This window comes from Buteo buteo, chromosome 13 (genome assembly GCF_964188355.1).
Source record: "Buteo buteo chromosome 13, bButBut1.hap1.1, whole genome shotgun sequence".
Classification (NCBI taxonomy): domain Eukaryota; kingdom Metazoa; phylum Chordata; class Aves; order Accipitriformes; family Accipitridae; genus Buteo; species Buteo buteo.
In genome coordinates, this window is record NC_134183.1 from 37,168,393 (window position 1) to 37,179,832 (window position 11,440).

General features: G+C 54.5%; 1 protein-coding gene across 4 annotated transcripts in view; it reads left to right on the top strand.

Annotated features, from left to right (window-relative positions):
• Window positions 1-9,233, top strand: part of SEMA7A (semaphorin 7A (JohnMiltonHagen blood group)) — a 32,066-nt gene extending 22,833 nt beyond the window's left edge. The window contains exons 7-15 of one of the 4 annotated variants that reach the window (XM_075045669.1): window positions 213-323; window positions 1,657-1,796; window positions 2,157-2,335; window positions 2,495-2,603; window positions 3,311-3,509; window positions 5,219-5,334; window positions 5,968-6,119; window positions 6,672-6,739; window positions 7,177-9,227. In XM_075045669.1, the coding sequence (XP_074901770.1) occupies window positions 213-323; window positions 1,657-1,796; window positions 2,157-2,335; window positions 2,495-2,603; window positions 3,311-3,509; window positions 5,219-5,334; window positions 5,968-6,119; window positions 6,672-6,739; window positions 7,177-7,526 (1,424 nt within the window). In that variant the 3' untranslated portion in view covers window positions 7,527-9,227. Of the gene's footprint in view, window positions 1-212; window positions 324-1,656; window positions 1,797-2,156; window positions 2,336-2,494; window positions 2,604-3,310; window positions 3,510-5,218; window positions 5,335-5,967; window positions 6,120-6,671; window positions 6,740-7,176 lie in introns of all 4 variants that reach the window. The other 3 variants (XM_075045670.1, XM_075045667.1, XM_075045668.1) reach the window with 3 other exon arrangements.
• The last annotated feature ends 2,207 nt before the right edge of the window (window positions 9,234-11,440 follow it).

Genomic DNA, 11,440 nt, shown 5'->3' on the forward strand with positions numbered 1-11,440 from the left:
ATCTGTCCCTGCCACTCTTTAAGGAAAAGGACTGGAGGAGTCCTGCCAGGCCTGCTCCATCCTAGGTAGTGAGGACTGGGTTTCTTGACCTGTATCCACCATCTCGGTGAGTCCATGTGCCCAGAGAGTTCTTGGTTCTTTGTTTTCTTCTCACAAATGCTTCTGGTCCCTCTGGAAACAGCCTGCTGCAAATGAACCTTCCTGTCCCATAGGTCATGACATCTACTCCACCATCAAGAAGAGCCAGCAGAATGGCAAGATACCCCGTTTTCGTCGAGTGAGAGGGGGTGGAGAGCTCTACACAAGCGACACAGTGATGCAGAGTAAGTACGGGGGAGATTCTGAAGGTGTGGGACCTGCCGCTTTGTCCCACCAGGCAGATAAGTTGGACTCTTTATCAGTCCACAACTGTGGGCCATATGTACACAGCACAGCTTGGAGGGGTAGATCCTCTCTGCCCAGCTGGGGTGTAGCCCCAGAGCTTCTTGTTTGGGTTTGGTCACCCCTAGAGCTGTGGAGAGGGCTGATCTTGTCCCCACCTGCAATGCCGGTGAGGAGGGACCCAGCGGCTGCCTCCAGCTCTCTTGCTGCCAGCTGGGGGAATTTCAGCTCTCTGCTTCTGGGACAAAACAACTCACAAGTGAGCTCCTCTTGCGCAGGGTGAGATGAGGAAATGGAGAGAAATGGGTGGCAAGTTCCCTGTCAGATGCTGGAAGAAAATATGGTTGTGTGAAGGTGCCCATCAGCTGCCATGCAGCGGTGGAAACAGGAAGAACAACTTCTACTCCGGGCAGTGACTCTTTCCAAATCCCTAGCCAGGGTGAGGTCTTGAGGCATGATGTTGGGCGGTGCATGGGACAGGGTGGACAACAGAGAAAGGACCCTCCTCAATTTCCATGAGCTTATTACATTGCCTTCCCCCAAGCCTCCCCAGTGACACTAGGGAATGGGAGATTATTGAACCCCTGGCCAAAGACAAAATCAAATCAAAATGATGCCAGGGCAGAACAGGACTTGTTCATGCAGGGCACTGGAGGGGGGGCAACCAAGGCACCGGCAAGAAAACCTGATAGACCCAGAGCCGCCAGACCAATCCCACACTTACACAGAACTCCCTGCCATGGGGACACCAACTAACAATGCTCAGAGGGACTCTGCCGCTGCTGGGGATGCCCTTTGTGGCAGTGGTGTATTAATAGGAAGAGCATCATTGGGTTTTCCACAGCAAACACAAACAACAGTGCAGCTTGTTCCCACCGAGGAAGCCTTCCTGTATGATGATAGCTCCCCTGGAAAAAGAAGGAAGAATGGGTTTCCTTCGCTGCTAAACAGCTGAGGCTTCGCTGGGCTCTGGGGACTTGGCCTTCAAGGGAGCAGGTGTGTGGAGTTGCGCAGGAGGGAGAGGAAGGCAAACCCACTGGGAAGGTGGCACATGAAAAGTGGTTGTTAGTGTGTTAGTATGACGCACCAGTCAGGTGTAGACGATGGGCTCAGACCTGTCCTTTGCCTGGAGCACAGATGGTGTTTGCATTTCCTCCTCTTGTCTGAGGGTGAGCGGCTAGCTGCAGGGCATGCTGGTTTGGTCCCAACTGGTGGCTTTTCAGATGAAATGTGTGTTCAGGCCAAGGTTTTCTGATGGCTTGCTTCCCTTTTCAGACCCTCAGTTTGTCAAAGCCACCACATTAAGGCACGAAGAGCCTCACCAAGACAAGATTTACTACTTCTTTCGTGAAGACAATCCGGATAAGAGTCCTGAGGCCCCTAGAAACATCTCCCGAGTGGCCCAGCTGTGTAAGGTACCATGGGAGTAGTGTATGGTGGGGAGGCAAGAGTGTTACAGAGGTGGCAAATGGACATGGCAGCTCACCTAGTGTTATTGGCCCCTCTGGCTCAATTCTCTCCTCTGACACAGAGTTCTTGTGTGGTACGGCCATGTCCTTTGGCCTTCCCATCCTCTGGCTCCCATCTTGCCTGTAGGGGAGAGAAAGACCTGTTCTTGTCTCTCTCGTATGTTGGAGAGGTACATGATTGTTGCAGTGACCGGCAACAAATATACCTCTGGAGCATCCCCCAGTTATCCATCCAAGATGGTGGATGGGAGGCACTTTGTATTCTTCTCTGCCAAACTCTGACTCCCTGCTTTCCCTCTCCCCCAGGAAGATAAAGGGGGAACCAGTTCGCTCTCTGCTTCCAAGTGGACCACTTTCCTGAAGGCCAGCTTGATTTGTGTTGACCCAGTCACCAAGGGCAACTTCAACTGGTTGCAAGATGTCTTCTTTGTCCCTGCAAGTAACTGGCGACACTCCAAAGTCTACGGGCTCTTCACAAACACCTGGTGAGAGTCTTTGCAAAACGGGCAGATGGGCTGTTTGGGCCAAAGCCTTTCTGTCAGTCCTTTAGTGTCTCTGGCAGGCACTTGGGTGGAAAACACAGTCCACCTGTAGGGGTGATGGCCAATGTCTCCCTGACCGTCTCTTTGTCTTATTGCCCACAGGGGAAGCTCTGCTGTTTGCGTCTATTCCTTTGGGGACATTGATAACGTGTTTCGGACGTCCAGACTCAAAGGCTATAATGGTCCCAACCCAGAGATCAAGCCTGGGCAGGTGAGTGAGTGATAAAAGATGCCCACATGAAGTGGAGAGGCCTCCTGAGGCCAGGAGAGCTGGTCCCTGCTCCGCCACTGCAGTTGTCAGAGTAGCTGGGGCAGGTGAGGGGATGGTCCCACTGCTGAACAGCCAGGTGAGCGCTGGGGCAGCGAGGAAGGTTGTAGGCACTGCGGGAAGGATCTGAGGTTTGTTGCTGGAAACAAAAGGAGGCTGGATAAGGTCCAACACCTTCATAGAAAGCAAGGGGAGACGGGCTCTGCATGCCTCGGCAAACAGGTTTGTGAGCTCTTGCGTGTGAAGCTGGAGGACAGTGTCTTGCCTTGCGTTTGCTAACCCTGGGGGTTCACCGAGCCAACCTGCAGCCTGGCCCTGTGGTTACAGGCGCACCACTGACCTGGCACCAAACAGCAGGCTGGGGGGAGGCTCCCCTAAGCCTCAGGGGTGGGAGGGTGTGTGTGACAGGGCATAAGGCTCCTAAACCGTGACTTCTGCAGGGGAGATCGCTGGTGGGGCCTGGCACGAGCGCAGTCACAGCAGCCCCAGGGCTTGTGTTTACTCCCAGGGCAGGCTTGTGCACCGTGCCTGGGCATCCCCCTCTGGGCTGAGGTATCCACGCTGTGCCCTGCCTTGCTCTCCTGCCCTCGAGCCTCATCCTCAGGGACCTGTCTGACTCTGTCGGTGGCTTTTGTCCCCTCTTGCTGCAGTGCGTTTCCTCTGGACAACACACCCCGAGTGAGACCTTCAAGATAGCTGACAGCCACCCGGAGGTGGAGGACCGGGTGGAGCCCCTCTCCCCCACCAAGAGCCCCTTATTCCACAACAAGCACCGCTACCAGAAGATTGGGGTGCACGAGGTCTCTGCGAGTGATGGACGCCGCTACAATGTGCTTTATCTGGCGACAGGTACTGGGAACCATTCTGTCTGGAGTTCCCTGGAATTTGCTTTCCCCTGGAGGGTAGGGAACCCAAGGGAAGCAGACGAGACCCCCAGTGCAGAGCGAAGCAAGGGGCTATGTTCCCAGTTTGGCATATGTTTGTCAAGCAGAAAAGAGCTGCCAAGTCCCAGTACAGCTAAATACATCCAATTTGGCTGCATAGGCAAAGACAGGCTGAAAGCAGAATCCCAGCATGTGGGATTTACCCAGTTGGGCTGCTTCAGCCTGTGGTAGGTCTCAGGCCAAGTGTTTTTAGGGCAAGGAGGGGGTAGCACAGCTCTCCCCAGGTGGAGCTTTACACTGTCAAGCAGAAATCCTTTGCAAAGGGACCCTCTCCGTCATCTCCTGTCCCTGCTTGCTCTAGTGCAGCAGCGCAGACTTCCTGTGAGGCCAGCACCTCCGGCTGGAGACACAGCCAGCTGATTACAGCTGCTGGTGGTCCTGGGGCAGCTGGAGATGCTGCGGAGCTGGGCCAAGGCAATTCAGCTGCAATTGAATGGGATGGAGAGCAAAAGATTGGCAAGCTCGGTCAGGCAGCTGCCTGGGTTCCCATGCGGTGCAGCTACCCACTGCCCAGAAGGTGCAAAGGTTCCTAACCCAGTGCTTCCCTCTCTTGCCTGCCTGCCTCTCCGGGCTTGCTCCCTACAGCTGTGCTCATCCCTTTTTCTGCACTGTGCTGGGATTTGTTCACTGGCACTTGTAGAGGGACTTTCTGGGGTTTTTGTTTCCTAATCTGTGATTAAAAAAATGCAGACAGCTCTCAGTAGGTGGCCTGTGTTGGATTTGGGCCCACGCATGCTCAGGTTGTTCTTATCTTGCCGAAAGCCTTAGCTTAAATGCGGCTAACGCCTTGCAGACTCCCGCCAGGGAGCTTACTCCAAGATGCAGGGCTTGGCAGGGCAGCCGCCCACCCTCACTGGGGTGGGTGGAGGCAAGGGCCAGCACCTGGGGGGTCCTAATCCCTGCCTGACCTGGGGTCACGTCTTTCATCTCCACCTGGTTGATGGTGGAGAAGGGAGTGACTATTTGGGAAGGGGAAACCATGCAAGAAGTAAAAGAGGGTAAAAAGGATGAGGATTCCTGAGCCCTGTTCCCTCAGGATCTGCCTTTCTACCCCTCCACCAAACTGACTCATTTTCTTAAATCACCAGTTTGGAGTCTTTTAACTGGGGAGGGGAGTCAGTTTAATTAGAAAAACAGAAAGGCAAACCCAAGTTTCAGCCTCAGGCAAGCAGTGAGATGAGGCTTATGCAAGAACAGGCTAGTGATCAAAGCAGAGTGGAGCTCAAGAGCAGTTGGTTTTTCTTGCTGAGGCTGTTCCAGCGCAGCTGATCAAAGCAGGCACAGCTAGGTCCGGAAGGGTGATGGGAAGTGGGTTCCTCATGGCTCTTGGCTGGGAGGATGACAAGGCTGTGCTGTAGGAAACGCTACTCTCTGGGGGATGATTTCCTAGCAGAGCAAGCAGCCTCCTTCTGAGAAAGGTCCTGTCTTCTGTGGGTGGCTGGTTTCAGGAATCCAGTCCAACTTGGCTCTGCAGAGTGGGTATTGTGTGCCACAGCGAGGGCTGGAGGCAGAGCTGGTTCTCTGCCTGGCTTCCCCACCTCTGCCGGCAGCCCCTCTGCCTTGCCTTTCTGCTCTCAGCGTGCTTCATCAGGGCTCTCCCCTCTTTCTTTCTAGACAAGGGATCCATCCACAAGATCGTGGAGCTGCCGGACGGGGTGCAGAACATCATGGAGCTCCAGGTCTTCCCAAAGAAGGATCCGATCCAGTCCATGATCTTGGACCACAAGAGGGTGGGTCTCTGCCTGCTCCGTAGAAAGGAAAGTAGTGGATCAGGCTGTAGCTTTAAAAGCAGGCAGCAGGGAAGGCAGGGACAGATGGTTTAGTGACAGCCCCTGGATCTGGAAGTAGCCTCTGGGGGGGTTTGTGGGGGGTCCTGCAGTGTGCTTTGCTAAATCCTAACAGCTGAGCTGATGTCCCCAGTCCTGGGTAACTCTCTGTGTGGTCAGTGGGCAACAGAGCTTTTTGAACACCTCCTCTCCTCTGGAGGCAAGGGAAGAACGAGGCCGTTTGCTCCCTGGGCCAAATCCTAGCACAGTGTTCTCCTCCCCCTGCAGTTTCCCTCTCGTTGTCCAGCCTTGCTGGCAGATGAGCTGTCAGACAGTGCTAGTGCTCCGTCCTGGAGTTGACAACACCGCTGTCACTGGTGGAGCAAACTTATTTATACACAGGGCTGGTGGGGGAAGGATGACTGCTTTCCCTCCCATGATAGGGACATATGACTGCATTGCCTGGAGACCTACCAGCCCTGCTGTTGAAATCCACCCCAGTATTACAGTGAAGCTGCAGGAGAAGTGCTAGACGCTTGTAAGGTGGCACTGGGACACAGTGCCGAGATGATCAGCCCCTCTGCTTCCCTCCTGCAGGCAATGCTGTACATCGGCTCAACAGATAAAGTCGTGGAGATACCCATGGACATGTGCAGAGTGTATCGCAACAACTGTGACAGCTGCTTGCTGGCGAGGGACCCGTACTGCGGGTGGTTCAATGGGAGTTGTCAGTCAGTTTATCTAAACCGGTACGTGGTGCAGACAGCTTGCTGTTTCTCCGTCACCTTCAGCTGGCTTCTTTCATGTGAGAAATACCCAGACCCTCAGTATTCCCCTTCCTGGCCAGGGCCGCACATGGTTTTGAGGCCATCTTCCCATCACAGAGAGAGATGAGCCCATCCTGTCCAGGCAGTAACAGCACGGACATCTGTGCTGTCCCCAAAAACTGCACCTCTGCAGGGATCCGTCCCTCCTGCAGCACTCCTGCTCTGGAGTGGGGAAGGTCAGTGGGTTTTGAGCACCCAGCCCCTCTTTTGCTGTTAGAAATGTGTGTAGCTCTGCTGGTTGTGATGCTGTTTAAAGCAGTTGATAGTGGTGAGTTGCTGGGTCTTGTATTTGTTACCCACCAAACTCCTAAGTGGGGGTGTGGGGTGTGTTTTTCCCTACCCAGCTAATAACAGGTGTTTAAACTTTCTTCCTTATCTGATCCACTGCATCTTTTATGGGTGTTTCCTTTCCTGGCCCTGAAATGCTGCTTCCATGATGTTAATGCTTTGTTAATGCTTATTCCCATCTGCTAGGGAGGTGCGTCAGAACCTGAACCTGGAGCCATGGCAAGGAAAGTGCCAAAACGGGGATATTAAGGAAGGTATGTAAAAGTTTTGAACTGTAGGCCATGTATCCAAGGGGTGTTTGGGGCAGGGTTACTGATTCTCAGGTCTTTGTTTGGGGCAGGGTTACTGATTCTCAGGTCTTTCTATGGGTTGTGCAAGATGTTCCAACTCATTGCTGGGGAACTGGGAATGACTGTGCTGAAACCAAGACACCAAGCAAGTCTGAGCTTGGACTTAATTGCTAGTTAATGTGTTTCTTAGCTGGGTGAGAGGGTTTAAACTCTGTGTTTGCTGATGTCCTGGGAGAAGAGTCCCATGGACTTCACCAGGTGTGGGTCAGGCCCTGCCATTGTTGTTAAATGGCTGTGTAACATGTCCCCATCAGCCCAACTGTTCTTCCTTCTAGACTTGTGGGGCAATCTGTGGTTGCTGGACGTGCCTATTTCACCCCCCGCTTCTTAATCTCTTCCAGTAGATGACTTCCAGACCATCACAGTCGTCCCTTTCTCCCGCTACTACCTCAACTGTCCCATCGAATCCCACTATGCCACCTACAACTGGTACCACAACAACAGCCTCATCAAGACCTGCAACACCACCCACCCCCAGCAGGACTGCTTCCACTTCATCCAGAATGTGAGCCACATTCACTACGGCCGCTACGTCTGCATCTCGGAGGAGGACGGCTTCAGGCAGGCTCTGGTGAAGGAGCACTTGGTCAACCAGCTCAGGTTCATGTCCCAGAAGGGCCAGGCCACCATGACGTTTGGCTCTTGGCTGCAGCTGCTGCTCATGGTGGTGTTGGTGGAGCTCTTCCACTGAACACGACAGAGCTGTGTTCCCACCATCCTGGCTGCTGCCGTTCTTCCTGCACTTGCTGTCTGCTCCTGAGGCGAGATCCCTATTCTCTTAGTCACTCCTTGGACATTAATATTTGACTGTCCCAAGAGGGGTCCTGGGCAGCAACCCCTCCATCTTTGGCCTTGGTGGAGGAGTCATGGTGAGGAATATGCGACTGCAGGGCCAGATGGAGCAGGGTTTGGGGACAGGGAGGGAAGGGGTGGGGGACGTTCGCTGTACCCAGCAGCGTGAAGGGAGCGGTGTCAGCCTCTCCGCGAGCCCGCGCTGTTAGCTCTGTACTGGTTGTCAACCTGAGCCTACCCTGGGTGCGGACGTTCAGGGGACTTCTGCCGATGTGCATGCACTGATCCTCAGGGCACGATGACTCCTCTCTTTTGGGAACCTGCATGTGATGAAGAGGAGGAGCCAGCCCTTGGCCTTTCGAACTGGTTGATCTGTGCTTCGCTCTGAGTGGGGACTTGATGCCTCTGAGTTTTTAGGGGCTAATGTCAGTTTGGGTTGGCAAGCAGCTGGAACGCTCCCAGTGTCACATCTGAGTCGCCTCCTGGTCTGGAGAATTGGGCTCTGGAAGGGTTTTAGGGTTTGGTTTCTTTTTTTGTTTTGCAGCTGGCTTTGACATGAGAGGGAGATTGGGAACTAGCACTGGAAACCTGCAAAGCAAAGACAGGCACAAAGTTAGCATTTTGCATGGAAAAGCCTTGGAAGGTGACTAGATTTGGGGTGTGGGGAAGGACAGCCTGAAGGGGACAGGAAGGGAAGATGGAAGCAGAGCCCAAACCAAACCCGGGAGGCCCTGGGAAGAAGTTTTAAACGCACAAATCCTCTGCAGGCAGCTAAGGGCATTTATCTGTGGGCAGCAGGCAGCCCCCTGCTCCCAGCACCTCTCCTCCAGGAGGGGGACCGGGCTTCCTCAGGGAAAGAGGCAGCAGGCTGCTGATCTCAGGGCGATGCCGACGGGCTCCGGGGGGGGCTGTGGCTCTCCTCACCGCCCGGAGCAGATCTGCCCCTCTCCCTCACAGTGAGGGGACAGGGGAGGACCAGGGTTTGCTTCCCTTGGGCTTTGAGGTCTCCGAGCAAGACTAAACTGTGAAAAACGGGATGCTGTCCCTGCACCTGTGGGCAAGGGGCGATCCCACACCTTGTCCAAACCTTTCCCAGCCCTCTCGACGGCTGAAACGCCCCAGCCTCGGGCTGTGTAACCGAGGGGGCATCGTATCTCATGCTTCCAGTAACCTGTCGCAGCAGCACAGCTCCTGCTTTGTGCCTGCTCAGAGACACTCAGGAGTGCCCGAGGGGTCTTTTTGGCAAGGGGGCTTCTCGTGACCACAGACTACGGACAACGGGCCAGAGCTTCCTACTGCACTACATTTCCAAGATACCCCCCTCCCCTGAATCTAGGATAGAGCTTCTTACATCCCTTCTCAAAGCACTTTAACTTTGTGAACTAACAAATACCTATTTATTATCAACTGATGATTACTGTACTTGTATAATTTTATAATATTGTAGAAAGCGAGTTCAAATTAGAGAAGAGGAAGAGCAAACACCACAACAGCTACCAAAAAAACCTTTCAGAGCTGTGACCAAAGTGAGAATGTGATCGTTGAAATAAAGAATGGAAAAGAGTAGGCGAGTGCCGTGTTTCTCGCCAGGAGCTGAGGGGTGCTGCTGTGACGGTGGCCGGGGTCTCCCCCGTCCATCTTCCCTCATGACCAAGGGGTCCCTGCACCCTCTTCCATGTCTCACCTGCCTCTCCTCTCCAGCAGCAGCCCCAGCCCAATGCCAGGCCACCCCTTGTGCCCAGGGCTTGCTGTTCCCGCTTCAGGCTGGCACTATTGGGAGTGAGAAGCTGGGCAAATTCCCCCTGGAAAAAACAAGGGGGGAGTTAGCAGCACCCGGCTCATCACCGCCCACCATTTGTGGAAAAAGAGGTATATAAATAGCAGCGGTGGGTCCTCATGGGCACGGAGCCGTCCCAGCACCTTCTGCCTGCGACTCTGCCGGGAGCTGGGGCAGGCATCGTGATGCTCCCGCGCATCCTTGGCTTTGACGTCGGGAATGGCTTTTAGGAATGAATGCACGGGCTGCCTGGCTGACAGCCTGTGAAACGGAGCGGCACTGAACTCGTGGCTCTCTTTTTTTTGCTGGTTTTGGGGAAAAATGAGCTGATGGTTGACAGCCGGCAGGGGGGAAAAGGCCTGGCTCAGGATGGAGGGAAGCAGGCAATAGGAGGGATTCAAGCTTTTAAAATGTGCCAACAAAAGCAGGAGAGAACAATACCCCCACCTCTCTTTCAAACTCTCCATCAAAGCACTTTGGCACAAAGGCAGAACCGGTTGCCGAGCCCAGCAGACCTGTTGCAGCGCTCAGCCCCCTTTTGCAGGGCTTTCAAAGGGTTGCGGCTTCATCAAAACCCGTGCCCAGCTGCCTTTCCGTGTGCTATTCTTAGTGCTTGCTGCTGGGCCGGTTCCTGCAGGTAGCGTCAGAAAATATTCAGGTATTGGCAGTTGGGTTGAAGCCCTCCCCCAAGCTACAGTTTGCAGTGATGCACCGATGGAGGTCCTTTTGCAAAGTTATCAGAGATGATGGGGTACCAGCTGGGGGGACGGAGATGTCAGTGACGGGCACCTCTGTCCCCTGGGACATGTGCTAGAGGTCTGGGCCCAGGATTTGCAGGAGGGTTTTGCAGGTCCCTGATCTGCAAGGTTTTGGGGGGGGGGGACGGGGGATGCCGGGCTTGGCAGCTGAAAGCGAAAGCCTCCCTTGCCTTCTTTCTTTCTTAGCACTGGGTTTGGCAGAAAACTTCCCGCCGGTGCTGGCAGCATATGCGGCAGCGGCATCTTTGTATAAAGGAGAAATGAGCCCAAAAGGCAGGCGGGTTTCAGCGGAGCTAAAACAAGAAGTGTGATTTCTGGCAGGCCCCCCTCCGTGGTGGGAGGAGGTGGGGAGCTTGCCCCAGACGGGAAGGGAGAGAAACCCAGTTCCCAGGCGTTATCCCCCCGGTACTGTACGCAAACGCCGAGACATTTGCATTTCCAGTTCTGTTGCTGCCGAGCATTGGATTACCAAAGCTCTAAAACCCCTCGCTAAAACCCCAGACAAGTGTTTCGTGGTGCCCTGGGAAGAGGCGAGCAGGAGGGCTGGGAGCAGTGCCCGAACGCAATGCTGAAAATCCCCCCGGGAGCGGGTCGGAAGCGATGGGCTGGGGCTGTGCGGGCTGCAGGACTGCGATAACACCGTTTCGGCTGCCCAGGCTCTGTTTTCTTGCCCAAGAAGCAGGCTGAGAGCACGGGGCCGAGTGGCACAGGGACAGCCCTGGGTAACACAGAGACCCTACGGACCTGCAAAGGGGCTGCAGCAGCATCTCCTTCCCCATCCCAGCCTTTGCAAGTGGGTCCCTGTCCCCGCTCCCTGGGGACAGCTGGGTCAAAAGATGGAGCCTTTTGCTAAGTTTCCTGAGAAAAGCAGCAAAGGCGGAACATTTCAGGCTGTGTTTTATTCTGGGCTGCGTTTCCCCTGGCCGCTGGCTGTTTCCTATAAATACAATAAGCCGAAAGTTGCGGGCAAACACATGTACCACGGTTTATTGAGGGCTTCGGGGCTGCTGGAGGGAAAAACCATGCGTGGGGAGGGGAAAGCCAAGGCGTCACTGTCGTCATCCCGTCTATGGCCACATTGTTTGAGCAAGTTATTTTAGGAGCCTTGTTTCGATGAGAGCAGGCACGCACAGGAAGGTCAGGTACTGCAGCAATTTCTCCAGGCTTCTTCCAGCACAGGCTGGGGGGGCACGGCCACATGCCTGAAACAAAAGCCTTGAGAGCATTTGATTTTTTCCCAGTGCCGTTTTTGGGGGCTATTTCTGCCTCCAGCCTCCG